This window comes from Rousettus aegyptiacus, unplaced genomic scaffold (genome assembly GCF_014176215.1).
Source record: "Rousettus aegyptiacus isolate mRouAeg1 unplaced genomic scaffold, mRouAeg1.p scaffold_m13_p_8, whole genome shotgun sequence".
In the NCBI taxonomy this organism is placed as follows: domain Eukaryota; kingdom Metazoa; phylum Chordata; class Mammalia; order Chiroptera; family Pteropodidae; genus Rousettus; species Rousettus aegyptiacus.
The window spans coordinates 44,802,712-44,829,075 of record NW_023416311.1 but is presented as its reverse complement, the minus strand read 5'-3'; the positions used below and the strand labels follow the sequence as shown (position 1 = coordinate 44,829,075).

The 26,364-nt window shown below is 34.6% G+C and overlaps 1 protein-coding gene across 1 annotated transcript in view; it reads left to right on the top strand.

Annotated features, from left to right (window-relative positions):
- Positions 1 to 26,364, top strand: part of MAN2A1 (mannosidase alpha class 2A member 1) — a 147,246-nt gene that overhangs the window by 100,304 nt on the left and 20,578 nt on the right. The window contains exons 13-18 of the mRNA XM_036225366.1: positions 3,037 to 3,202; positions 4,552 to 4,770; positions 5,462 to 5,584; positions 8,061 to 8,175; positions 20,539 to 20,672; positions 24,027 to 24,168. Of these exons, the coding sequence (XP_036081259.1) occupies positions 3,037 to 3,202; positions 4,552 to 4,770; positions 5,462 to 5,584; positions 8,061 to 8,175; positions 20,539 to 20,672; positions 24,027 to 24,168 (899 nt within the window). The remainder of the gene's footprint in view (positions 1 to 3,036; positions 3,203 to 4,551; positions 4,771 to 5,461; positions 5,585 to 8,060; positions 8,176 to 20,538; positions 20,673 to 24,026; positions 24,169 to 26,364) is intronic.

The window sequence follows — 26,364 nt, the reverse complement described above, 5'->3', positions numbered from 1 at the left end:
CAGGTAACATATGAATAAGCTTTGTCTTCATGAGGTGAGGGTTGTTCCTTGTGTGTAGAGAACTGAGATAATTTCCCATAACTCCAAGTTGTGGGGGCTTAGTGATCATGATATTATGATGTTGAAACCCATTGGTTCCATTCACAACTGAAGGGTTTGCAAGGGTTGATGTTTGGGGATACTGGCAGTATAACAGATGTTTGACTGCCAAACATGATAATGACAATAAAAATTTAGTTATTTTGTGATGGTTTACTTATTTCCAAAGGAAATATAATTTGTATATAATCATGCTTTCTCTGTACTCTTCTAAAAATGTACATAGATAGGAGTTTGTGCGTGTCAGATAAATATGTGCTGTGATGCACTTGAAGAACATGCTGTGAATCTTTAATTATGTTAAAAAATTATTTTCTTAGTGTGGCATTATACTCATTATATACTCTACACACTTTCGTTTTTGAATAGATTCCTGGCATGATAATTACATAATCATTCAGTACAGTAGAAACATCATTATGGTCAAATACTAATTAGCTGCTAAAACGAAACAAAACAGAACCTAGTTTACAGCTTATGAAAAGTGATTTAATATTGTACAAAACCAAACGTATGGTTAAAATTATTATTTGCTTTAAATGTGAGTCTTCCCCCGCCCCCCATGGGAAGGAATCAGTGTTCTAGATGCTTGTTACCTGATTTGTTGCTTGGGCTCATGTTGCATTTTATTATCAGAGTCTTTCTGACCAGTTCTATGTAGTGGAGCATCCAAAGGACTTGCCAGTAGGAATTCTAGCCTCAGTACCAGGGTGTGCCTCGGGGCTTCTGCAGAGTTAAGAGACTGGCTGAAGTATTCAGACCATGTCTTCTAGAGTTCTTCACATAATAGCTCTAAGCCTTTAAGGTTCAGTAGTAAATCACTCATTTTTAGGACACCGATTCGAATATCTTTGTTGCCAAGGATGAGCTGTTTTTCTTCCCCAGTGCACCTTAGGAATATAGTAAAGTCCTGTTAGTAACAGTGAATCCTGGCAGTTGTGATTCTCCAATGCGCTTGTGATAGGACAACAGCCAGGTGAAATGTAACCTCTGGTAGAGGGCAGTGGGAGGGTGCAAACAGATTGACAGGTCCCTCAGGTAAGTCTGTTAAGCATCTCTCTCAAGCGGGCATTACCCTCACTCTCCTTGAGAACTGATTAAAAAAAAAAAAAAGAAGGATAGGGTGAGTTTTAATCTAGTATTAGGATGCTTCAGTGGCCTCTGTAGATACAGGCTTTAGCTGCTCTTCTCTCGTATACATAAGGAATCTCAATTATTTCAGAATATTATTTTAAGTATAAGTGCTTCTCCTGATAAGCAGTTTATAAGCCAGACATTTTATAAATTTTATGCTGCATCCCCTTTTCTTTATCTCTGTGTTTTCCTGTTGTCCTTTCTTTAGTTTTGATCACTGTAGCTATTAATTTTATTTTTTAATGAACAGTTTTTAATGTAGCTGAAATTTATAGAACATGTATATAGAGTATGCACTCAATAAATGCTGCTTGCTTCTACCTTCTTTGATACAGATACTGTGGCTCAGGAAGAGAAGCAGTTGCTATCTGACTATTCAGTTCTGTATTCTTACAATTTAAAAATTATGTAGGAAAACAAAATATTTCTGATCATGAAAATATTCAGTAATGAATCAGTAAATTATATTATTGGTCAAATATCCTCTTTGAAATATCCTTTGATTAAATTAAAGATAATGCAATGCAAATTGATTATAAAGTAAAATCATAAATCTTTCAAAGGCCACAGACTTCGCGAAGTCTGTGTCATGGTCCAGGAGAGGGGTCCTCAACCCCTGGGCCAAGGACCGGTACCAGTCTGTGTCCCGTTAGGAATCGGGCCGCACAGCGGGAGGTGAGTGGCAGGCAAAGTTGCATCTATACTTGCAGCCCCTCCCCAGCGCTAGCATCACCGCCTCAGCTCCACCTCAGATCATCTGGCATTAGATTCTCATAGGTGCACCCGTCCCTGGTACCAAAAAGGTTGGGAACTGCTGAACATTTCTATTCACAGGCAAAGCCATGAAACAATGAGGGGAGCTGGCAGAGTTATGCTACTGCGAAAATCAAGGATGATAGGTTTTTTATCTGAAAATTACTTGACTATCTAAGAATTGAGAGAGAATTTTTAGGAAAATGAAGTCCTTGGCTTTTTATTTTTACAAATATAGTTATGTTTAGAACCATCCTGCAAAAATTAAATATTATATGAAGGGTGTCATAATGTCCTAGTATAAAATATTGTTGGAAAAATTCTGCCACAAACCTCAGGTCAATCATTTTTTGTTCATTCTAAGAATTGCAGATATTACCTAAACTTATTTTAATAGTTTTTGTTTTCCTTTGTCTTACTAAGTCCCAATCAAATCTTTTTTTCCACCACTGTTTATTATAACATTTTAGCCTCTATTTTAAGTGGCTTACTTCAAATGACCTTTTTTTTTCCCCCAGAATCAACTAACTCTTGAAGAAAAGAGTTCCCTGTATATAAAATATACAAATGAATTATGTGATTCTACGTGTATAACTATACATTTTTGATGCGTTTTAGTGGTCTAAAATAAATGTCAAAACTTTAATTGAAATTAATTATGGCTAAATTGCAAGCGGACATGTGTTTTCATATTCAGCAAGATTAGGCAGGGATCAAGATATTACTTGTATAGAGCTGATTCTTTTAGATCAAAAAAACCATCTGTATACAGGTCGTTTTCTGGGGCATAGAAATAACTTTGTTAAAATTCTATTAATGTCTTCCATTTGTATAACATTTTATTCTTAGAAAGTGAGTCATAATTTCATTACCCTTTTGTATTGTACAGTATTTGTTGTGATGAAATTGCCTGTCCTCCCAGAGTTTTACCAGAATGTTCTTTATAATTCTTCTCCACGTGTTGACTCTCTATGAGCTGAGATCTTACAAATAGCATTAAAGGAGTAAAAATATTTTGAGTCCCCACTAGTGAAGCACGTGTTTTTGCAGGTATCTTGTGGTCTATAATCCTTCAGAACAAGAACGAAATTCGGTGGTATCGGTACATGTGAGTTCCCCCACAGTACAAGTGTCCTCCGCTTCAGGAAGGCCTGTGGAAATTCAAATGAGTGCAGTTTGGGATAAAGGAAGTACTGTTTCACAGACAGCCTACAAGGTATGTTTTTGCCATAGAATTTAAAGAGGCATCATTAAAAAAGCATAGCCAGTATATAGTTTATATGTACCACACACACACACACACACAGTCTCTGGAACTATCAAATTGGTGTATATGAAGTGGTTAAAGTTGTAAGAACCAGAGGGTTTAACTAGCCAGTTAAGTGACACTAAAGGAAAATGGATCCTGTGTTTCCTAAAATTTTAATATCTTTGTTAGTATGTATATTATATGTTCTTATGGGGATATATTAATTAGTATGTGTATTATAGATCTTCGTAAGTATGTATATTGTAACTTTTTCTTGAAGTAATGAAGTAATCATTACTCATAAAATTTGGAAATATTTTGTCTAACTCAGTGACAGTTACACATATTGAAATTGAGATAAATAATCCTTCTAAATAACTTTGGATACTTTTAACTCTTTATTACAAAGGAGAGACATAATACATCATGAAAGAAGGACTTCCTAAAATAAGTAAGATTCTTCTTCAAAATACGATTATGAAAAATCTAGTCTCAAGTAACAGTCATTTGGGGGGAAAATTTCTTAAAATAAGCAGTATTAACCCTGACATCGTTAGAAAGATTGAACTTCTAGAGTCTGGATTATAATTTTAACCATACTTCTGAAGACACAGCCATAAGCTATGAACTCTAAAAGAGATTTGCTTCTGCTTGTTAAAAGCTATTGCTGGCTGCTCTAATAAATTTATAATCCTTTAGGTAGAAATGAAAAGTATAATGCAGTATTGGTCAGTTTTTATAGTAAATACTCCAACTAGAAAATGGAATGGTAGCTCTTGGAAAGCAGGGGTCTTGTCTTATAGTGTGTACATCCTCTGTTATAGCTTAGTAGGTATGTCCTCTGCCTTGTTTGGTGTCTGCTAGACTCCAGACATTTGATGGCTGATGTTGACTGAACTATTGTGCTTAATATTTATATTATTGCATTGACCATTTTTAATTTTAATGTACCGAAATTTAGTATTGTAGAAAGATCTCTAATAATTAAGAAAAATCATTGTTCACAGTAAGCTCTTACCATCACAGAGAATTTCCCCCTCTGAACATTCATTAAGAGCTCTATAGGGCAATTGAGGACGGTCACATAATTTCACTTACTGAGTGAAAACATTAATGCCTTTGATAGTCCTGCCAACTTGAAGTTGGATAAACTGAGATATAGATATTCTACCTGTGTGTTATCAGAATATTTATAGAATAATATTATTTTCTCTTTCTAAAAAGTATGGTAGTTTGTTGTTTTCGTTAAAAGTATAAATGGTCTTCCTTTCAGATTACGTTTTTCTTTAACACATTTCCTCTTCTATCTTTTAAAGATCTCTTTTCCAGCACAGATGCCACCATTGGGATTGCAAGTATATACCATTTCACAATCAACAAGTTCAAATCCACATTTAGCTGAATATGTCCTGTATAACAGTAACATAGACTATAAAGGAATTTTCAACATGAAGAATATGGAAGGTGCTGAAGAGGCTATAACTATAGAGAACTCCTTTATTAAGCTTCGATTTGGTCAGTCTGGGCTTATGGAGGTATGTTTTGAAATTCATACAAGGTTTATCATTTTATTTTAATGTGTGTAGATTACTATGCAGAAGAGAAATATTCTACACCAATACTTTGGGAGAAAGGATGAATGAACTTTATGAACCTTCTTCTTGTGGTCCATAGTGACCACCTGCTCTTCAGAAGTGTAGTCCGTGGTTGGTGCTGCTTTGTGAACTGTTTGTTACTGATCCACAAGATAAGTATAGAGGCTATGACTATTTAGAAATATTTACAGAAACTGAAAACAATTTGACAGAGTAAATTTATACCTACCGAACCTAATGATAAAAGATTTGAGTGTATATTTGGTATGTAACTTTAAATTTAATATTATGGTATCTCATTTTTATTGTACCTTACCAAAGTATTGGTTCATGCAATTGGGAAATAGAAAGTAAGCCTACTCCTTTACTGTATAAAGTTTGAGAAGCACTGGTCTAGATGTCTTGTGTATCTCTTCCTTGATGAAGTGTGTTCTGGTTTTTTGTCTCTATTGTGAAGGCGTTAAATTCTAGGGTGGAGTGTAAAATTTGGGGTATTTGTTTAAGAATTATGAATATTAGAGACTGTTAGCATTTTTCAATGAGGTAATTTTTTAATTGACATATACATGGAACTAGAAAGAACATCGTTAATGTCTTAATAGTGCATTGCCTTTAAAATTTTTATCTTTAGGAAATTATAAATAAAGAAGATGGTAAACGTCATGAAGTAAAAGTACAGTTTTCATGGTATGGGACCACAACTAAAAAGGACAAAAGCGGTGCCTACCTCTTCTTACCTGATGGGGAAGCCAAGGTAAGCTAATAAACTGAGTTATTCTAGAAAAGTAAGATTACCCACCGAGCTATTTTTCTTAACTTATAGTACTTAAAAAAAAAAAAAAAATTCCCCCACCCCTTGACTGAAAAGATAGTATGTGTCAATTTTGGCACATTTCGAAAATGCAGAAGAGTGTGAAGAAAACAAAATTTACCAACTATTCCATAAGCCCGTGAAAACCACTGCCAGCATTTTGATGTATTTTTTAGTCTTTTATTTTATACATTCCCCTTTCTCCCCCAATTTTCAAGTTTTGTCTTACTGCATTACATATTTTTCATTGTGACAGTGCTGACAATCTGATGGTAAATTCTTCTAAAACAATTTTAATATGCACTGTTGTGTTTAAAAACTTTCAACTGTAAGATGAATAAGGACTGAGAATCCAATGTATAACGCAGTGACTGTAGTTGATAGCTATATTGTGTGGAAGAGAATTTCCTATTGTTGCATATGTGGATTTTCTGCCGCTGCTTTACCGCGGTAACATTGTGATGAGCTTTCGTTGTAGCATTATTTCCTGAGAATAACTTTCTGAAAGAGTCATTTTATGTCAGTGGATGAGGCATTTTAGGGATTTTGATATGTACTTCTTATCTAGAAAAAACTACATAGTCACTCCCACCAGAATTTTTTGAGAGTAGCTCTCTAATATACCATTCCAAGAATTAGCCATATTAAAAGCTGTACCTGTAATTATAGGTGAAAAATATTTTGCTGTTAACATTGTCGTGATGATTAGTGAGGTTAAACTTTTTTATTTATTAAAACTTATTAAACTTTTTTTACACTTATCTTTTATATTTCTTCTGTGAGCTTTTATTTTAAGTTCTTTGATCATTTTTCTATTGGTATGACTTTATAGATCTGTATGTATTCTTTATATATGGTAAAATTAACCCTTTTTCATATATTGCAAAATTTTGTCAATGTGTGATTTAATTTGTTAATTTTTTGTTTTATTTTTCTTTTACAGTAGTTTTTAAATTTTGTTCAGTCAAGTCTGTATTTTTTTATTTAGATTCCCTCAGGCTTTCTCCACTTCAAGATAAATTATATGTTCTACATATTTTGTTGCCTGAAAAAGTTACTTTTGTTCTACAGTTTAGAAAAGCCTGCTCACAAAATCAAATATAGATTTTAAAGGATTGCGTTGGCTGTGCTAAGGATTCTACTTTTTTTGTTGTTGTTGTTATTTGTTGTTTTTTATTCAGTGAGGAATTAAAGGTAAACTACAGCACATAGTAGGCATTCCAGAATGGGCAGTAGATCTTATCTGTAAGCTGTATCAGTGTTTTCTCACTTAACGGCTTTCGTCATTAGCCGTTTTGTTTTGATTGACTGTTCTTATACGTTGAAAAAAAAAGTAGCTGTACTGTGAAATATATGCATGGATAATAGTAACTAATTTATGTAAATTACCTTTAAGTACTTTTAATATTAGATAGAGAGATAAAGAGAATTATCATGTTTACAAAGAGAAAATAAAAGAACATCAGGGAAAGAGGCAGCTAGACATATCAGAAAGATAAGAAGAGCCCAGAAATCACCACCCCAGGTTTCATCCTCCCCCATTAATTTCTAGTTCTGTGGTAACTAGGTGCAAGAATTTTGTGAACTATAAAGCCATTATATTAATTTCAAGATATTTTTCTGTAGCCAAAGAAGTAAATATGGAAGAAAATTACAGTTCTGAAAATCTTATGCTACTTAAGTAGTTCACATTGCAAGCCTAGCTTTTTATATGCTACTGTTGAAACTTCTAAAATATGTAATACTTTAGAAAATGTAACTTCATAAATGCTTGAAATTTGTTCCTGTATTACATAAGTTATGTGTTTTAGTCCCATATTTTCTTGAATTCTAAATAATGAAAACTAAATCAGTGGTTACCATAGTTTTTTCAAGTTTATAAATTTGCTTTATATTCAGCTAGTTCTTTCAAGTTAAAGGGCAGTATGTTTATAGAGTAGTAGACCTAGCTGTAATTAAACTATGTTTCAGAATCCTGCTTCCTGTTTATTTAGGTGGCTCCCTCTGGTCATCCTTACCACTTGCCCCGCTCCCTGAACATTAGGGGGCTATGATTGTAATAAATGTTTGCCTAGAAAAATGTCACTGATGTATAAAGATTGCTCCTTCTAATAAATAACATATGGACCATATGGAAGGATTTTAATGAGAAATTTTTATAGCTGGGAGGAATGTTAGTAGAACTAGGCCAATCAAGTTGTACACTTTATTTTCTATTTTCGGCCATTTTTGTAAAATGCAAAACGCTTATATTCAACTTTTATAGCGGTGTGTATTCTGATACTTTGTAAGGTTTGGTTTTTACTTAAATATGCAAATGTCAGGTGATATGTATTTGCCATTTTGGAAACTATAATAAGCATTTCTTGGAAAAGTTAAAGCCAAAATATTTTTCTTAAAAATGTCATTTCCTCCTCAGCCTTATGTTTACACAACACTGCCCCTTATCAGAGTGCAACGTGGAAAGTTTTATTCTGATGTGACTTGCTTTTTTGAACATGTTACCCATAGAGTCCGACTGTACAACATACAGGGTAAGAAAACAGAGAAACATAGATGTGAAACATGTATTCTGACTGGTTCTTGAATTCTTGCTTTTCTTGTGTTGTTTTTAATAAATTAGCAATTGATTTTTTGAGATGATATAATAATCTGTCTAAACTTGATGTCATACTTCTTGTATGACTTAAAATATAATATTTGCCCTTTGAGAATCAAAAATGGTACAACAGTTAACTCTTACTACATATATATATATATATATTTTTTGTATGTCTTCTCTTTTCTACAGCAATATTAGTCTTAGTCATGAGCTCATTAACTGGAAACTTTATTTCTAAGATATAAAAATAATTTTTTTTTATTTTATAGAATGGAAATTATATCAAATACAGTTTTCAATTAGTGAGTCACTCTCTCACTCACACATACACACACACACACACACACACACACGTGGCCTGCCTTAAATATAGAATGTATTGCAATAGCAAGTATCACTGGAATTTAGCTTTAAAAGAATGTTCTAAACTAGTTCTATTTGTTTACAACTCTTTAACTGTTAGAGTATAAAATCAGGCAATTGTGTATTGCTTTAGGACAGTGTTAAGCAGCATCTTTATTAACCAACCGATAGGAGATAGCCTTTTATCCCTTTAGGAACTGAACTGTGGGTCTTAGCACTAGTCCCTCCAGAAGACCTGGGTGGAGCTCTGGTTCCCAAACACTCTTGGAATTGTAGTTACATTGGTTGATTTCAAGTTCAGTGTTTTCAGGATGGAGTACTTTTCCAACCGCAAATTTAATCCCAATAACTGTGCCATTTACTATAGTATCAACTCTCTTAGAAAAGGACCTCATGGAAATGCCACTTTAAATTTTTCTTTGCTGTTAGATAAGCTGAAAAAATTAGAAAAGGAAAAATATCATTCCCTGAGTCTTCATACCAGATAGACAATAAAGCATTGTACAAAATAATGATAAGATACATGGGCAGGTACTATTTACATTTTAGGTATTGTGGGGAATCAAAGGGTATTTCTTAGCTGAAGTTTAGTTTACTAATTTCAGTGTCTAAACTTAATTTCTCTTTTATTTAACTTTTTTAAACTACAAATTTCATTAATGTTTGCTTTTTATTAGAATTTTGGGTATGGATAATCTTTCTCACATGACTTCTTCGTTAGTAATGTGATATGTTTTCAGAATAACCCATGATTCGTAGGTCGAATCAAGAAGTAAAAGGTCTTCTGGAAGATGGGGAAAATTATACTAGACAGTAAATCTGTGTCCTAAATGTGACTTCTGCAGTTATCTACAATCATTCTTCTACCTACAAGAAAGTCTGTAGTTCTGAAATAATCTTTTATTGAGTTTCCCAAAACTTCTAGTTAGTCAGAAACAATATTTTTGACCACCCATCCCTTTGTAGTTCAAGCCTTTGTTTAACTTCTTTGAGAGCCCTTCTCAGCAGTTGGAAATGTCTAGCAGCTGACTAATAGCTTTTTTTTTTTTTTTTTATGGTGACATTGATTAACAAAATTCTGGGCAGAAAATTGCATCATCAGACAGGAGATGCACTGACCTACTTTTAAATTCACTTAACACTATTGGTCTTTTAATAAACAAGTTCTTCCTCGAGTACAGCATGGCACCCACTTTGGTGCAGACCTAGACCTATGTCATCAAGCTTGGTTTGCCGGTGTTTTTCATCAGTTATATTTAAGAATAAGCCATGTATCAGAGTAAATGCTGAAGCAGCACGTCAGAAAATTTCAACTTCTCAGTCAAGTATATTTGCTTAATCGCTTTTGCTTTTATTTGCTTCTGTCACTGTCACTGCAGCATCTTAGTTTTTCGGGTTGTCCAAGAGATATGGATCTTATATCAGAGGATGATTTCTGTAACTTAGCTTTCTTCTGCTGCTGTAGATATAAGTTTAGCTTGCCATCATACCTCTGTGGTCAATCTGGAAATTAATAGCTCTAATATGCCTGTTTACTTATTCCAACAATCACACACTCCTTAGAACTAAATACTTATCTTTTCTCCTCTCCCCTTCTCGGCAGTTGGAAATGCCCAGAAGCTGACTAATAGCTTTTTTTTTTTTTATGGTGACATTGATTGACAAAATTCAATGTTTCAAGTGTACAATTCAACAGTAAGTCATATATGTATTGCATCGTTTTCACCACCCATAGTTACATTTCTTTCCGTCACCACATATTCGACCCCTTCACCCTATCTACCTCCTCACTGCCCACCCCCCCATTAACCACTAGTCTTCTGTCCATGTCCATAAGTCTGTTTTTCATCATGTTTGTTTCATCTTTTTAGATTTATATCCCACATTTAAGTGATATCATGCGGTTTTCAACTTTTTCTGTCTGGCTTATTTCACATAGCATGATTATCTCGAGGTCCATCCGTGTTGTCGCAAATGGCAGTATTTCATCTCTTCTTATGGCTGAGTAATATTTCATTGTATGTATATATGTACCACAGCTTCTTTAGCCAGTCATCTATTTTAGGACACTTCGGGTGCTTTCATGTCCTGGTCACTGTGACTAATGCTGCTAAGAACACTAATAGCTCGTTAACAGGATCAGAGGCCACCAAGATTTAACTCACTCCTGGTTGGTAGTGCTGGCACTCAGATTAGTCAGTTAAGAAACAGGGGTTGTTCTGAATAGGGCACTTAGGGTATTAGCATAACAATACTGATAAATAAATACACGGACCTCAGTTTGTCTCTGGATGTCTCAGTGGGTGGCATAAACTTGACCTGAGGCACTTTTTTCCCTAATATTTAATTTTTGTGGCTTGAAAGCAGAAAGCTTCAGAAGTTAGTGGGAAATGACAGATAAATAACTTAGGTATAATGTGAAGTTAACTTAGAGTGCTTCTCCAGATCAGTTTTACTATACTTGCCTTGATTGAACCTGAAACCAGCATATATAACTATTTCAAGCAATGTATCAATCTTTCTTTTCACTTTCTCAAACCCAGAGCATTTTTTTTTTCCAGCATGAAAGTAGTTGATGGGAGATGGAGATACCTGAAAGGCTTTCTTCCAAACAACATACATACCCTTCCACGTTCGTATTTGAGCCTGTCTCAACAAGTCTCCCTCCTAGAAGAGAATTGGCCCGATTGTGGAGGTGGATCTTTTTCTCAGTAGCCTTCAAGACCCACTTCCATCTATTCATATCTTTCATAAAGCAAGGCTCGGGTTGTCTATATCCTGGTTCATGGGGGTTTTAGTTAAATCACTAATCAAAACCTATAGCAAAGTCGTGAAGTCTTTTGAGCGTTTGACTCCCTAGGCATTTGAGCTACTCTAAAGGTTTTTGGTTATGCTGTGCCAAAGCATCTGTACTAAGAAATACTTGAAAGTTCTTCAGTGTTTTAATCTTTGGCCTCATGTAAACCAGGCATCTGGGCGAATGATCAAAATGCATAAATAGAATGTGGCTTTTCATCCTGGGTACAGAAAACTTCAGCCAAATTCCATGCTTTTGTAGATTGACTTTTGTTTAATATTTCTTAAAATAACAAATGTCTATTCTCGAATTTAACTTATTAAACTTTCTGGGTATATGCTAATTTTGCCCCTTTTAAACTGACCAGATGCAGTTACTTGGAGGAGTGTTGTTAGTGACTAGAGCTTATTGGTTGTTAGTACCAAATATATGACCCAGAATAAATGGTTGTTGGGGAAGAGAGGCTACTACTATTGTATGGTTACATATTACAATTGAGTTAGTTTACTAAACCAGTTAATTATACAAAAGATTTTGTTATCTCTTGGCAACATGAGTAAAGAAATGGAATACGAGTCAATGTTATGGATTGTCTTTTTTTGAATGTCTATATTAAACTAAATTTAAATTTAGTTTACTTGGGCCATTCTTTTAAAAAACGAAAGTAATGCAGACCTGACGAAATAGTCCTAAATTCTTCAGTCTCTTTTTCAGTTACTCTTTGACTCTTTTCTCCCCAAAGTAACTTTTGCTCAAATTATGCCTCAGGAGGAAACAGAATCAAGAACAAAATCAAACAACGTTTCCCAAATTATATATTTACGTAGAAAGACGAGGTGGTCACTTAGATATAGCCATCAAAGGGTCACTGATTCTGAAACAATCAGTTGTTTCAAAAGGAAGGCCTGGGTTCAACCCCGCCGCCTGGTTTTGTTTTGGGTTTGGTATTTAACTTCAGTTTCTCTATTTGCGTTTTCTCTAGATGATGAAAATAGTAAGAGTTGCTGTTCAAACTCTCTCTTAGCATCACTCCAGCTATTAAAAAGCACTGTATTTTTCTTTTCATTATCGTTCAGACATTACATTCAAAAGATTTCTAGAAATATTAAATTAGAGGAAATCTTGTGCTCACTAGCTTTAAAAGCTCCAAAAGATCAGAGCGGTTTCGGGTATTTCTAATGAAACAAAATGCTTTGCCTTCTATCAGGTTAAATAAGAAATCCATTTCATGATGACTGTATTTAATGAATGTCCTTTGAGAACTATTTTATGATTTCCAAAAGATTATTTCATTTGTAGAAAATAATATTTTTCTGGAGGAAAAGATGGGAGAGGTGGGAATTAATTTTTCTTGTGGTGTAATCATCTTTCATTAAATTGAAGCTTTAAATGTTAACCAGATAGGCTACTTTAGCTTTTGTCGTTAATCTTGGATTAGAAGATAGAATACGATACAAGCAGAAGCCCCTGTATCCCCTTGTGCTATATTTGATGCTGTATCATCACAAAAAGTATGTACCTTGCAGTGACACAATGGTCAGAAAGTGACATTTGCTTGCTGTGGCTTCATTTGTCTTCAGAGCTGTAATTATTAGACTTTGGTGCCCTAGTTTTCTGACATCAGCAGCCAATTTGAAGAATTAGATTGCTATGGGTTACTAATGTGTCATGTACATTTTTACTGGCATAAGGTTCAGACTCCATATCTGTTATAATGTATACCTTCAGGTTTACTCTCACCCTTCCCCACCCCCTGCCGGGACCATGTTCTCCTGGGCAGGTGTTTGTGAGCTAGTGAGCGAGTGTGTATAAACCATGTTTCAACTCTTAGGAGAAATACCTTAAATGCAATCCTTTAGCCTATTTTCTACCAACATATTATAAGAGTACTGTATGTAATGGATCTTGCTAAAAGAAAGCAAGTAGCCTGGAGGTAAAATGTAATGAACTGCCATCAAAAAGTATGGAAGAAAAGACTTTCCTTTGGCTGAAGTGACTTAAAATTCCCTTGCATAGGCATATTTAGCAATCAAAGACAAGTTGCTTAGGTTTTTTTTTTTTTTATCTGTTTTAAATATACCTAAATAAATTTATAATATGACCCTTGACTTATAGAGAGTCATAATGAATTCCATTTAGTTAAATGTGTAAGGGAATCGTATTAGAATATAAGATCCAAATTCTAGAGATCCAGTTTCACCTCTAAGCAAATTAGAGTGACCTTGACTTTGATTTTTTGTTTTCTTAGGGACTCAGTTACTTAAACTGTAGAAAGACTAGATGACCAATAAAGTATATCCATCACAGAGTCTTTACAAAATTTAGTATCATGTAGTCTCTCTGGTGCTTGACTCCCTGCTTCTAAATTCATCTTCTAAAGTTGCTTGAATTCCCATCGCCGGAATCCTCCCCCTTGTAAACAAGGCCTCAGAGCTTCACTGAAGTTGTTTTTACTTCCATAAAAAGATCCATGAGGATATTAAAAGAGTTTGCAATCAATCTCTCATTTTTTTCCAGGACTACATTCCATATTTAGTTTGATTTAAGAGTAAAAAGGATTAAGTAAGTTATGGGTAGGCAGACTTAAGTAATTAAGACATTTTTGGAATATCATAATATGCAATTGACTGCTAAAGATTTTTTTGCTGTTAATTGGAACTTTTAAAAATTGAAATAAGTTGCTATGTGTCGGAGCTGATTATTCCCTACAGGCATGAAAGAGAAGGTTATTTTAGGGACTATAAGCACATTCTGGTTACACAAAATCAGAACTCAGAGGTTATCTTGGGGGCTGACAGCAGCTGCTGCATTGAAGGCATAGCTTCTTAGCAAGGAAACAGCATCCCCCATAAAAGTGTATTAAACTCCAATGAAGGTTACAGGGCGGGAGACCCAAGGAAAGTCTGATGGTAAAAAACTCAGACACCAGCATTTCATCCCAGCTTCTGTCCCAGCTTAGCTACTTACTAGCTGATTGATCTTGTCCTTGTTATTAACTATCAGACCTTGGTTTGTTTCATCATCCTGAAAATGGTGATAATAACAGAGTCTACTTCATAGGAGTGTTAGAGGGTTAACCGTTCAAGAGACATAAAGCCTAGCACTTACTAAATATTGTTATCTCCTTAAGAGGATGTGCAGTTAAGTGTTATGAGAGTGGTCATTGAGGGGTGGGTGGGACAGTTGGAAAAGATTTGATAAGAAATTGAGTTGTTGAGATGTGAAGCCTTAAAGAAATGTCACTTGATTGGCAGAAAGGAGGAAAAAGGATATCATGAAACCATGTTGGTTAGATGAGATTCCCTTGTTCATATAAGAATTTGAAGAACTCTGCAGCCATTATATATTTTTAAGTTGACTTCTGGTTTTCTTTATATGTTGATATTTCAAATTGTCTTTGTTCAGCCCCCACCAGAGTTAGGGTGAGTGAGAGGTAATGCAGCTGCTGCCTTTTTTTTTTTTTTTTTTTTTTTTTTTGAGTTTGGAAAAGGAATAGTGAAAGTGTGGTAAAAAGAAAAGGAAGAGCCACATGCTTCCGTGGCAGGTCCATTTCAGGCAGATCAGCTTAAGGAATGAGAGGACATGGAATCCGAGCTCCCTGACTAAAGGCACCTTCAGAAGGCGCGTGCTTAGGAGAACAGGAAGTAGGTGAATGCAGAATGACTGTCAGTGTGGAGCGTGTAAGGACGGACCATCCTGATTATTCCAGGATTTTTCCCTCTCTTGTCCTCGGCCACCCCAAGTCTGCACTATGGGGAAGGTAACAGAAGTCTCTGGGGGCTGTGAGCTGTTTTATTCACCTCCTAAGGGAAGGCTTTAGCTAGACCTGTATCTCTTGGATTTAACCCATTTCCCGTTTACCCCAAGAATGTTCACTGGCCGTGCTTGTGCCTGCAGTGTTCACCCTGAGAAAACTTGTAGATTACAGTCCTAACCTGACCCCCAAAGTTTGCCATGAAATATCTCACTTTTATTATTTTCGTATTACTCTAGTATATCGATAATCTTTGGAAACAAATTACATCATTCTGTTTATAGCATTCTGTTTTTAGTAGTGGCGTTTCCATTTACAAAATATAGTAATTCTCAAATGCTGAAAATGTCAAATCCTAGAAAATATAGTGTTTCTACACATGATGTTAACATCATTCTCGAAGAGTTGTTAGCTGGCGACTCATTTGATGAATCTGATTTATGTATATATTTTGTTACATTAGGATTAGGAATAAGTTCTGTTTAGAAATAACTCAAAGAACAGTTTTGCTTCAGCCTCAAAGAGGGTGTGTATGTAAAATTAAATTAATGCTGACAGTGAGCTGCACTTTTTTTTTTCTAAACGAGAAATGGGTTAAAAAATATTACTCATGTAGATATCATTTCCCCTAAAACACAGCTTCCAAAAACCTTGTTTCTTAAAATCAATGTTTATTAGAAAAAAAAGATAGCTTCCTAGTTTTGTTGTGTATTTTTCAGTTATTAGGCCTTGGTTAAGTATGTCACACTTAATTGGTATAATCTTTGACCAAAATTTTCAATCCATATGATCAAAATGTTATAGTTTTCCTAGTATGCATTTACATTATGTCATTGTGAGAATTATTAAAAGGAAAAGCATAAAATGTGTAGACTTGTGCTTGGCTTATTATAAGTTGATCGGTAGTTGTTTATCCAGTGCTTTATAAATAAAACAAAGTGATGCATCATCATTTTTTTAAATTTGAAACTTGGGATGTATTCATGAAAGCAAATGTTGAAATTTTCACTTGTGGAGAAATAATCAATGTGAACATTTACAGACCTGGAAATGAGCAAGTACCTCAAAGAATAAATTAGATCTTATAATGGATGATAAGTCGAGTAAGTCAACATGGAGAAAAAGGTCATCCAGTTGCAGGAATATTACCATTTTTATTTTTAGTATATTCAGATTTTTTTAAAAAAATATAGTCATAAAAATATTTGATTTTTAGAAACATCTCCATATTGACTTACTAAATTTACCATTGTTGTGAGAGTCGCCATTCAAATATATATGCTGAACTAAAAGCATTAATAACCATGAGTGTCAACTCCCAATTAAGTTACATAAGTTCACAAAAACAACATCACAAAAGTAAATACATAGTAGTAAAGGTATTTTTATATTTTTGATGACTTAAATACAAAACAAAATGCTCTCAAAATTGGAGGGAGATATTTAAAATTAAAATCTCTGTTTTTTATGCCCGTCGTTATTGTCCTACCTCTGCTATAAAGTGATGATGGCCCAGCCAGCGATGGTTCAGACACAAATTCAAAGAAAAGGGATGAGGACAACAATTAGATAGCAAAGTTCCATTTTCCACCCAGTAGGAGACAGCTCTAAAGAGAACAAACACCATTTTGAGAGTAACTCTAGGACCCTGTGAGCCTGAGACTGTTGCAGTCCTGAAGCATGTTCCCTGCGACACAGCCCAGCCTCCCGGGCTGATCTTGTGCCTGTCTCGTTCCAGTTTTTCCTGCTGCCTTCTTGGAATATATTCTTCTTTTAAAAATGTTTCAAAATATTTATGTATATAAATACAAATAATGTATATGTATACTCTTGACAAAAATTTACACTTTATAAATCTAAAATAAAATTTCTCTGGAATCTGTGCCTGACCTCTATCCACTGCTCAAGAGAGATAATACAGTTAACCTGTTCTCTCCTGTGCATGTTCTCTCTGTCCATCTGTCTCTCTCTCTGTCTCGGTCTCGCTCTCTGTCTCTCTCTCTGTCTCTCTCCCTCTTGCACCTGCAGAAATGTACACTATTATGTTTGTATCTAGTTTCAGCATAAAGTTTATTATACTCTATAAGCACCGCATTAGCTTTTGTCATCAGGTCATTCTTTACCTTATTCCTTTCATTTTTTCCCATGTCAGCTCACTTCTGCATAATGAAGGACAGTCTCACATCTTAACTAATTCTGTTTAATAGTGATTTAACACCTACTACATACCCAAATTGTTAAAAACTGGAATGCAAAGATGATGTGTAAGACACTCTGTGAGAAGCTAACAGGCCCCAGGGAAGAGAGAAGAAAAAAGCAGTCAAAAGACTCTTTCGGCTTTTCTATTGTAGCTTTTCATCTGTGGGCAGGCTTTGTTACTACCTTGAGTGGCCCGTTCTAATAAGGATACGCAGTCTACGTACTGTCTTCAACAAGGCATATGTGAGCCGTTAACAGAAAGACGACACTTACTTCTCTTTGTCGAAACCTGAGAATGGCATCACCCCCCATGAACTACTCTTATAAAGTAGGAGTTATTTTCTTTCCTAGGAATGAAGGAAAAACAGAGGATCTTAGAAAGCCCTGGTTATCCATGCTCAGGTAGAACCACTTTGGTAAAAATACCTTTTGCTGCCACATACTGCAAAGACCCAGCAGACCCCGGGGACCAGAGAGTTTGTACTCCTGTTTCCCCATGACCTCTCCCCTCAACTCCATGAGCTTCTTTGGGAATAGCATGGTTCACTTAGGGAATAGGAGAAGTTGGCAGTTCTCTCTCTTCTTCCCACATATTCTTCTTTAAAAAATAATTATTTTTGAGAACTCAGGGATACCTCTTTGCATTTATTACCATGACAGGTGTTATTTGGTTTATTCATACACGTATATTAAGTTTGATCTTACGTTAAATAAGTCTCTTCTGGCACAGAATTTAAATTGATGTCTTGCTGAACTGTCAATGGACATAGAGGCTCTTTTTAAAGGAGCTTTAAGCACTCATTGCCACAACAGGATTTGAGCATAATACTGATTTGGAGAAAAATGATTTTCTCAATGGAAATAATTTATTATTTCTAGAGGTAAGGTGAAATTATTGATTTTTTCAGAAGCATGTTTTTGTAATTGTTTTCCAGAGGTCCATGACTTGAAATTAACAATGCTCTTCTTTATTAAGACTATTTATTTTATTTCTTGTATTCTGTTGACCCCTGACAGAATACCCAGAGAGGAAAAAAACATAAAGTGGTGCTAAGAACCCTACAAATGCTTTAGTAGATTAGAGTTTACTCGTTACCTGCTGTTTTCCCCAGTGCTACATGAGTAGTATCATCCCTATTCCTGCATTTTGTGTTTGGAGTATTTTTGGTTCATTTGTAGAAGCTTGTCCATTAAATTCAGTATACAATTCTTTTGGTTTTTGAACAATATTCTAGTTAACATAAGCATACTGAAACCAAAATTTGCATTTAAGGTAATAGATTTCCTAGTTCAAAGAAGATAACATTGTTTGGTGTGCGTGATTTTTTTTTTAACTTTCCAATAGTAGCAGAGATAGTTGGATCAGCTATCTTGGCAGGTTCTTCTGGAAATTTTCAGGAGGAGATATAGGTGTATATTTAACTGACAGAGGCTAGTGGCTCAGACTGTGGCCATAAAACAGGGGAGGGGAAAGGCACCCCTGCTCGTGGAGACCATACTCAAAAGCTTTATGAACATAGTAAGGAACCGAAGTTAGCTCTGATTGAGGCCAAGTTGGAAGAGCAACATCTACCAGAAAAGAACTCCTGTGAGCATTCCAAAAATTCTGTTGATGGAGGTTTCAGCCTGTTCAGTATTGCCACCATATTATTATTTATACTTTGTAATTTCTACTGTTATTCAAATAAACCTATAGTACCTAGACCTGTTGCACTAACATTCTTTTCCACAAATCCCACATATTCAAGTTTCCTTTAACTGTTTGCTGTTATCTTCAATAAGCTCTGGGGATTTCTTCTTGGCTCCTAGAAAAACTCTTACTCCCTTCTTCCTTCCTTTCCCCATTTTTCATTTCACAGCCCTCTTCGTGTAAAGCAAGGGTCCCTAGTCCCCAGGCCATGGACCAGAACGGGTCCATGGCCCATTAGGAATGGAGTCGCACAGCAGGAGGTGAGCAATGGACAAGGGAGTGAAGCTTTATCTATATTTGCAGCCACTCCCCAGAGCTAGCATCATCGCCTCAGCTCCACCTTAGACCATCAGACACTAGATTCTCATAGGAGCACCAGTCCTTGGTGCCAAAAAGGTTGGGGACTGCTGGTCTAAAGAGTGTGTTAGTTATCAGCACAGAGTGACAGATTGTGTGCGAGTAGAGAGAAGTAGTTAATGAGTAACAACTGCAGGTAAGTGTCCAGTAAGTGTCTCGGAATCTCAGAAAAATTCCACTGTATGAAATAGGATAGGGCCAGCCTTTCTTCTTTCGACCACTTTCCTAATTGCTCTCCTTCTTAGAAGATCCTGTAATATCTCTTATACACAATTGACCTGTACGAAGAATGCTGAGTTTCTTTATAACTCCTCTCTCAATCTCTGAAGTAGACCCAAAGCTTCACCAAGGACCTGGCAATGCAGTTAGGGCAGCGTGATAGATAGAAATTAGTAAACACTTTAGGCTTAATCAAAAAAAAAAAAAAATGTCTAATACATCTGGGACCTTTTCAAACTGTCCTTTGCTTTATATAGCAAAGTGCACCATGAAATATTCCATAACAGGGAGTCCTAAGAGATACTAAACTTAATTAAAATTGATTTAACTTCTGGGGAGCTCTCCAGGTTTTACTCCAAAATACTAATATGGTAATATCAGTTTCAGCCATAAATCCTCTCATCGAATCTCCCATCTCTTTTCCTAGATACAGATCATGGGCAATAATATACTGTCTCTTGAACCAACAAAGTATAAATTTCACTGCTCATCATTTCCAGTGTGTTAAGGAGAGAATGGTGAAGAAGTAGGCTCAAATGGCTCTGTTGGAGAATGGCAGTTAAGACACGAGATGGACTAGCCTGTAGTGGGGCTGACTTTTGTCATTTAATATCATCTTTCCCCTCTAGAACTCATTGGAGAATCATTTGCATGTTATATTTCATCTACATTTATCTCATCCCAACCTCTACATCCTTCCTTTAAGTCGTATGTACACCTGAATAAATGTTATTTACCATATGATATTTAAAAAAAGAAAAAAGAAGAGGTGAATTGTGACATCACTTAGCAAATGAGAGATGGTAGATAGGAGGTAGAAAACAGGAAAATATATGTAACTTTGGAAGGAGTTCTGTGTAGTATATTTAAGTGGGGCAATTAATTTCTATTAATGTGTATTTTATTTTAAATTTAGGAATAGAAGGACAGTCTGTGGAAGTTTCAAATATTGTGGACATCCGAAAAGAACAGAACTATGAGATTGCAATGAGAATTTCTTCTAGCATAAACAGCCAAAACAGATTTTATACAGACCTAAATGGATACCAGGTGATTTTCTCTTAAAATATCTAAGTAATGGATAAGTTAGTGTGTAACTTTTATATATGGTAATGGGCCAGTTAATTTTGGATCCTTTGAAAAACATGCTTACGTTTGCAAATTATTTCTAAAATAAAACTAAATTTTAACAGGCACTCGTAGGTTCTGTATTAACCAGATTTCCAAAATTAGAACAAATATATTATAGACTATTTTGTAGAGCATCTATTTGTAAGGATTTATGTTTTCAAAGGAAGATTTGTTGACCATTATGCATGTTAAATATCTTGATGCTAAAATGTATATATGAAATGAAAGCAATCTGATCAAGAATGTAAATACATTTAAATTTTTATTTAAATTTATGTTAATGTAGCTAGCTACCTTACATATAAAATAAATTTGTAAAAATAAAAAAAATATATTAATTTATCTAATAGAAAATAAATATAATTAGAGATTGATGGATAGTATCTTCGTTTTTCCTATCAAAGAATTGGCCTGTGCATATTTAGTTTATATATACATTTTTAAATGTAGAATCTAATAATGGGCTCTTTAAATTTTTTTTTTTATTTTTCAATCACAGTTGACATTCAATATTACATTAGTTTCAGGTGTACAGCATAGTGATTAAACATTTATATAACTTACAAAGTGTTCACTTCGATTAGTACCCACCTGGCACTATATGTAGTTATTACAATATTATTAACTAAATTTCCCTATGCTGTATTTTACATCCTGTGACTATATTTTATAACTGCCAATTTATACTTAATCCCCCCACATTTTCACCCATTCTCCCTACCTCCCTCCCATATGGCAACCATCAGCTTATTCTCTGTATCTGAGTTTGTTTCTGTTGTTTGTTTATTTTGTGTGTTTTTTTTTTTTTTTTTTTTTTTTTTTTAGTTTCCACATATAAGTAGAATCATGTAGTATTTGTCTTTCTTTGTCTGACTTAATAATGGGCCCTTTAAATTTTCGGGAAAACATTTCCCATTTCTGTGCGTGTGTGTGTGTGTGTGTGTGTGTGTGTGTGTGTGTGTGTATGTTTGTATGTACACATAGACATAGAAATACAAACAAATATCTATTTTAAAATGTGAATAGATATGTATTGAATCAATTTCATGACATAGTTTGCAATAGAAATGAGAAAATTGATTCATAGAAATTTTTCATATTATCAGTTCTCTAATTTAATAGAGCTCTATTGATTGTTACCTAAATCTCTCTGTTTAGAGATTTAGAATGTATGTGACAACATACCTTTGAAATAATACCATTAAAAACATTAGTGCGTTTTTGAGGCATTAGCATTTTAGAAATTTCTGGCTACAAATAGAAATAATTTCACAATAAATGCTTTTGCTTTGTCTGATTTTCAACTGGGATGAGTGGACAGGATTGTGATAATTTTCTCTTCTTTGATTTCCTGCAAAAGTTAAATTTAAACCTTTTTCCAAAGCATAAAAATTGCAGCATACATTTTGAATTAACATGTTAATTTTGCTACAGCTGTTTGGTTCTCAGATGAAGCCCCTACTTTGTGGTGATTCATTTTCCTTGTATACAAAAGAAAGTCTTTTCTGAAAATCTTCCAGAAGCAATTATTTGTTCTTGTGGATATATACATGAATGAAAGAAAAAAAAACTTAGTAAAAAATGTGAATTTTCTTTTCAAAGATCGTACACTTGAATAAATAGGAAAATATTATTTTTAAGTCTATAACCCAAATATTTCTACTTTTAAAGTCGGCCATTATTTAAGCTTTGGAAAGAATAGTACTTGGGCAAGTCTAAAAATCTTGACTTATGGGTGGGGAGTGAGGGTAATAGCCACATAGTTGTGGCAGTTTTAAATGTTTATATATATATATATATATATATATGTATGTATGTATGTATGTATGTATGTATGTATATGAATTAATTGGAATGAGAAGATCAGGATCAGAAAGGAAAAATAGAGAATTCTTTCAAGCCAGCTTCCCCCCCCTTTTTTTTTTAAATTTACCATTCTATAGTTGTTTCCTCACCATTTTATTAATTTCCAAGGGCTGTGATAAAAATTATCACAAACTATGCAGCTTAAAACAACAGAAGGTTATTCCCTCACAGTTCTGGATATTAGAAGTTTAACATCAAGGTGTCAACAGGGCCACGCTCCCTCCAGATGCTTCCTTACCTATTCTAGATTCTGGTGGTTTCAGGGAATTCTTGATACTCCATGCCCTGTGGACACATCACTTCAGTCTGTGCCTCTTCTGTCACATGGTATTATCCTTGTGTCTCTGCGTCCTAATATTCCTCCTTTTATAAGGACACCATTGGATTAGAGCCCACTCTAATCCAGTATAACTTGATTATATCTCCAGAGACCTTATTTCAAAATAAAATCAAATTCACAGGTTCTGGGTGACCGAATTTGAAGAAACACTATTCAGTATAACCAGTAAGTAGAAGAAAATACTACCAGGTTGTTGTGAAGATGAAAGATCTTATTTTTGGAGTGTCTAGTACTGCGCCTGGTGTTATTGGGTACTCAGTACATGTTAACTTTCTACTCCTCTGCTTGAGTGTCATGCCCAACTTTCATGAGTTTAAAAGAAGAGATGGCATTTTTGTGTGATGTGAATAAGATTCCTGATAACAGTCTCTGAGGTCTCCTCCTGAGCTTTCAGTGAGTCTCCTTGACCCATACTAGTTTAGTACATTGTCAGTCTCTCTCAAAAACTAATGTTAGAGTTGTATTTCATGCATTCAGATACTAGACCAAAAAAACTGGAACTATCTGCATTGAAATTGAACAAGAAGAGTAAGCATGGAATAGTTTTTAAATATAAATATACATTTGATTATTATAATGTAATATGTTAGAGGATTTGATGGGGATATCTATACTATTTATTAAAACTGATTTTAGAAGAATTATAAGAGATATTTCTTGAAAAGGAATAAAGAGCTATTATGCTTAGCATTCATTACAAAAGCAGTATGTTGGATTTAGATGAGAAATGAATACTTAATACCTTTATAATTTGTTTTATGCAAATATTGAGAGCTAGAAGACTTTTATTAAGGATATTTATTCTGAATTTAAATAGGAATGCCTATTTTAAAACTCTGGACAAGTTCTAACTTTCTCTCTTAAAAACTGTTTTCTAAGACCTTGTGATTTTTCTTCACGTTGTTTTAAAGAATGTTTTAATTTTTTAATTGTAACCTTGAACACGAAAGGAAGCTTACCTTCTTCGAGGGAGAAAAGTCATCTGTAGTCAATACTAATATTTTAAAAGTACCTATGTAAATATCACTCGATTTTTTTTTTTTAAAGACACTTGTTTGGTCTTATAGATTCAACCTAGAATGACAATGAGCAAATTGCCTCTTCAAGCAAATGTTTATCCAATGACCACAATGGCATATATACAGGATGCTGAGCATCGCTTGACACTGCTATCTGCTCAGTCTTTAGGTGTATCGAGTTTGAAAAGTGGTATGTAGTTTTTAGATTCTTTTTTGCTCTTATAAGTTTCTGTTCCATGTGTATAATTTTTATGTTTATCATATGTATTATCATCTCCAGTCACCAGCTTTCTTTTGAGAATCAGTGCATTAGTTAATTTTGGGTATTGTAAGAACAACATAAAATAATGAATTTTCTCAATCTTCAGGTGAAGAACAGGAATCTAAAATTTTATGAACCTAATTGTTTTTCAAAATAATTTACTTCTTGTGATAGCGCATTGTTTCCAGAAGTCTGTGTCATTGTCATGATCAAATGGATATGGAAGCTCAGATTCTGAAAGTTTAGATAGCTTACCTAAGTTTGCAAAGGTGGGAAGTTACAGTTCAAACTTAGGTCCTTGTCTGAATCACATCCTTCTACAGCACTACCACCCAAAGGAGAAAGGGAGTAGAGAGGAAACAGATAACAGAAATAAAGAGGTGACTGACAGTACTTTAAGGATCCTGAAATAAAGAATGAGATGGAGAAAGAAAATTGTGTACACTGATTCATTTTTATAAAACTTTCTTTTGGGAAACTTTTGTCCTTTATAATACATATTTTTAGTTATTATTTACATGATGTCAATTGCTTTCCTTCCTTTTATACCATCAGTTGCTAAGACAAATATCTCAAGAAGCCAGGCAGGCAATTAATGAGTGTGGATGCCTGGTGTATTCTTTGACACAAACCCACTTTTTATATTGGGCGTATACATACATTCTGTACTTACACATATAGAAAAACATTCTACTCATTTTTCTTTAGGCCTTCATTAGACGAAGTCATGCAGTCATGCCAAAAAGACATGAATGCAGTTATAAAAATAATAATGGCCTCACGTTGGGGATTCAGTAGGGGGCGGGACTTGAGCAAACTGGAGAGCACATTCCCCATGTTGGTTGGGCAGCCACTGCTTAGTGCCACTTCATTGTCTCCATGGGGAAAAGGGCCCAGTGTTGCCAAATGTTTCCATTTTTCAAGAGCCTAGGAATCTGGAATTTTACATGAAATTGTCCAATCTGTAAATGTTGACATAATTTTTTAAATATCAGAACATAAAACATCTTTGTGCCAGATGTGACTCCTGACCCACAGGTTTTAAAACCCTGCCTTAAATTCTCAAAGTCGGGCTGTAAACAGGGGACTGTACTTTAGCACTCCAGCAGCATGAACCAAGCAGCTTCTCTGATAAAGGTGAGCCAAGAAGTAAGGTCCTCTGCCCTGCTGTAGATGCCTAAACAACCCAGTGTTTGAATAACTACAAACAAAAACAATTTGAGTACAGTCCAAGAGATTACTAGTGTCACTTATCATGTGGACAAATATTTGGAGGCAGGGAGAAGAGTTAGTAATTGTCGAAGGTACTAATTTGGATGTGAAATGATCAAACTCTGGGTAGACATGGGAATAGTCTGGATGGTTGTCTTCTAAAATCTAGAGGTCGTAACAATGGAAATTCTAACCATTACTGGTTATTTTATGTACTGGGTACCTAAACTAAGAAGAAAGAAACTAAACAGTTGTTTTGACTATGTAACAGTAATAGTTATTAAAATCTTTTATTTATTGTTCTTTTATGCCAGATCATCATTTAGTACAATAACAAATATGAGTGAGTGGGTGGGTGAATATACATATATTTTTTAAAGTACATACAAAGCTAGAATCTTTTTTAGTATGATCATATATATATGACTGCATGGGATTTTTTTGTTTGTTTGTTTGTTTTTACTTTCTTTAGTTTGTAATCTCATAACCCAACCATGAATTTACAATCTAAACTAGAGGAGATGTGGAATTATTGTATAGCCAATGAAGGAACCACATTTTGAGCCAGAGGAGACAGGACAGTGGTGATGCCACTAATATAATATCAGGGGGTACATGGCAGATGTTAACAAACCCTAGGGGCTTCTTCAGAGAATCACCATATATCGTGCAACCAAAACTATTTCAAATCCTATTTAGGTCCTGCCTTCTGTATTTGTCTTATTACTCCATGTGTGATGTATGTTTCATTAGAACCCCATAAACATTTTATATTCCAAATGCTGTCACTAAAAATTTTGGAGGACTTAATTTACTCCTTAGATTAATTTTTTTAATTTTAGATTAATTTTTAAACTTTTAATTTTGATCTGTCCTGTCCTGTTTTTAAATTTCTTATCAGATTTTACTAGA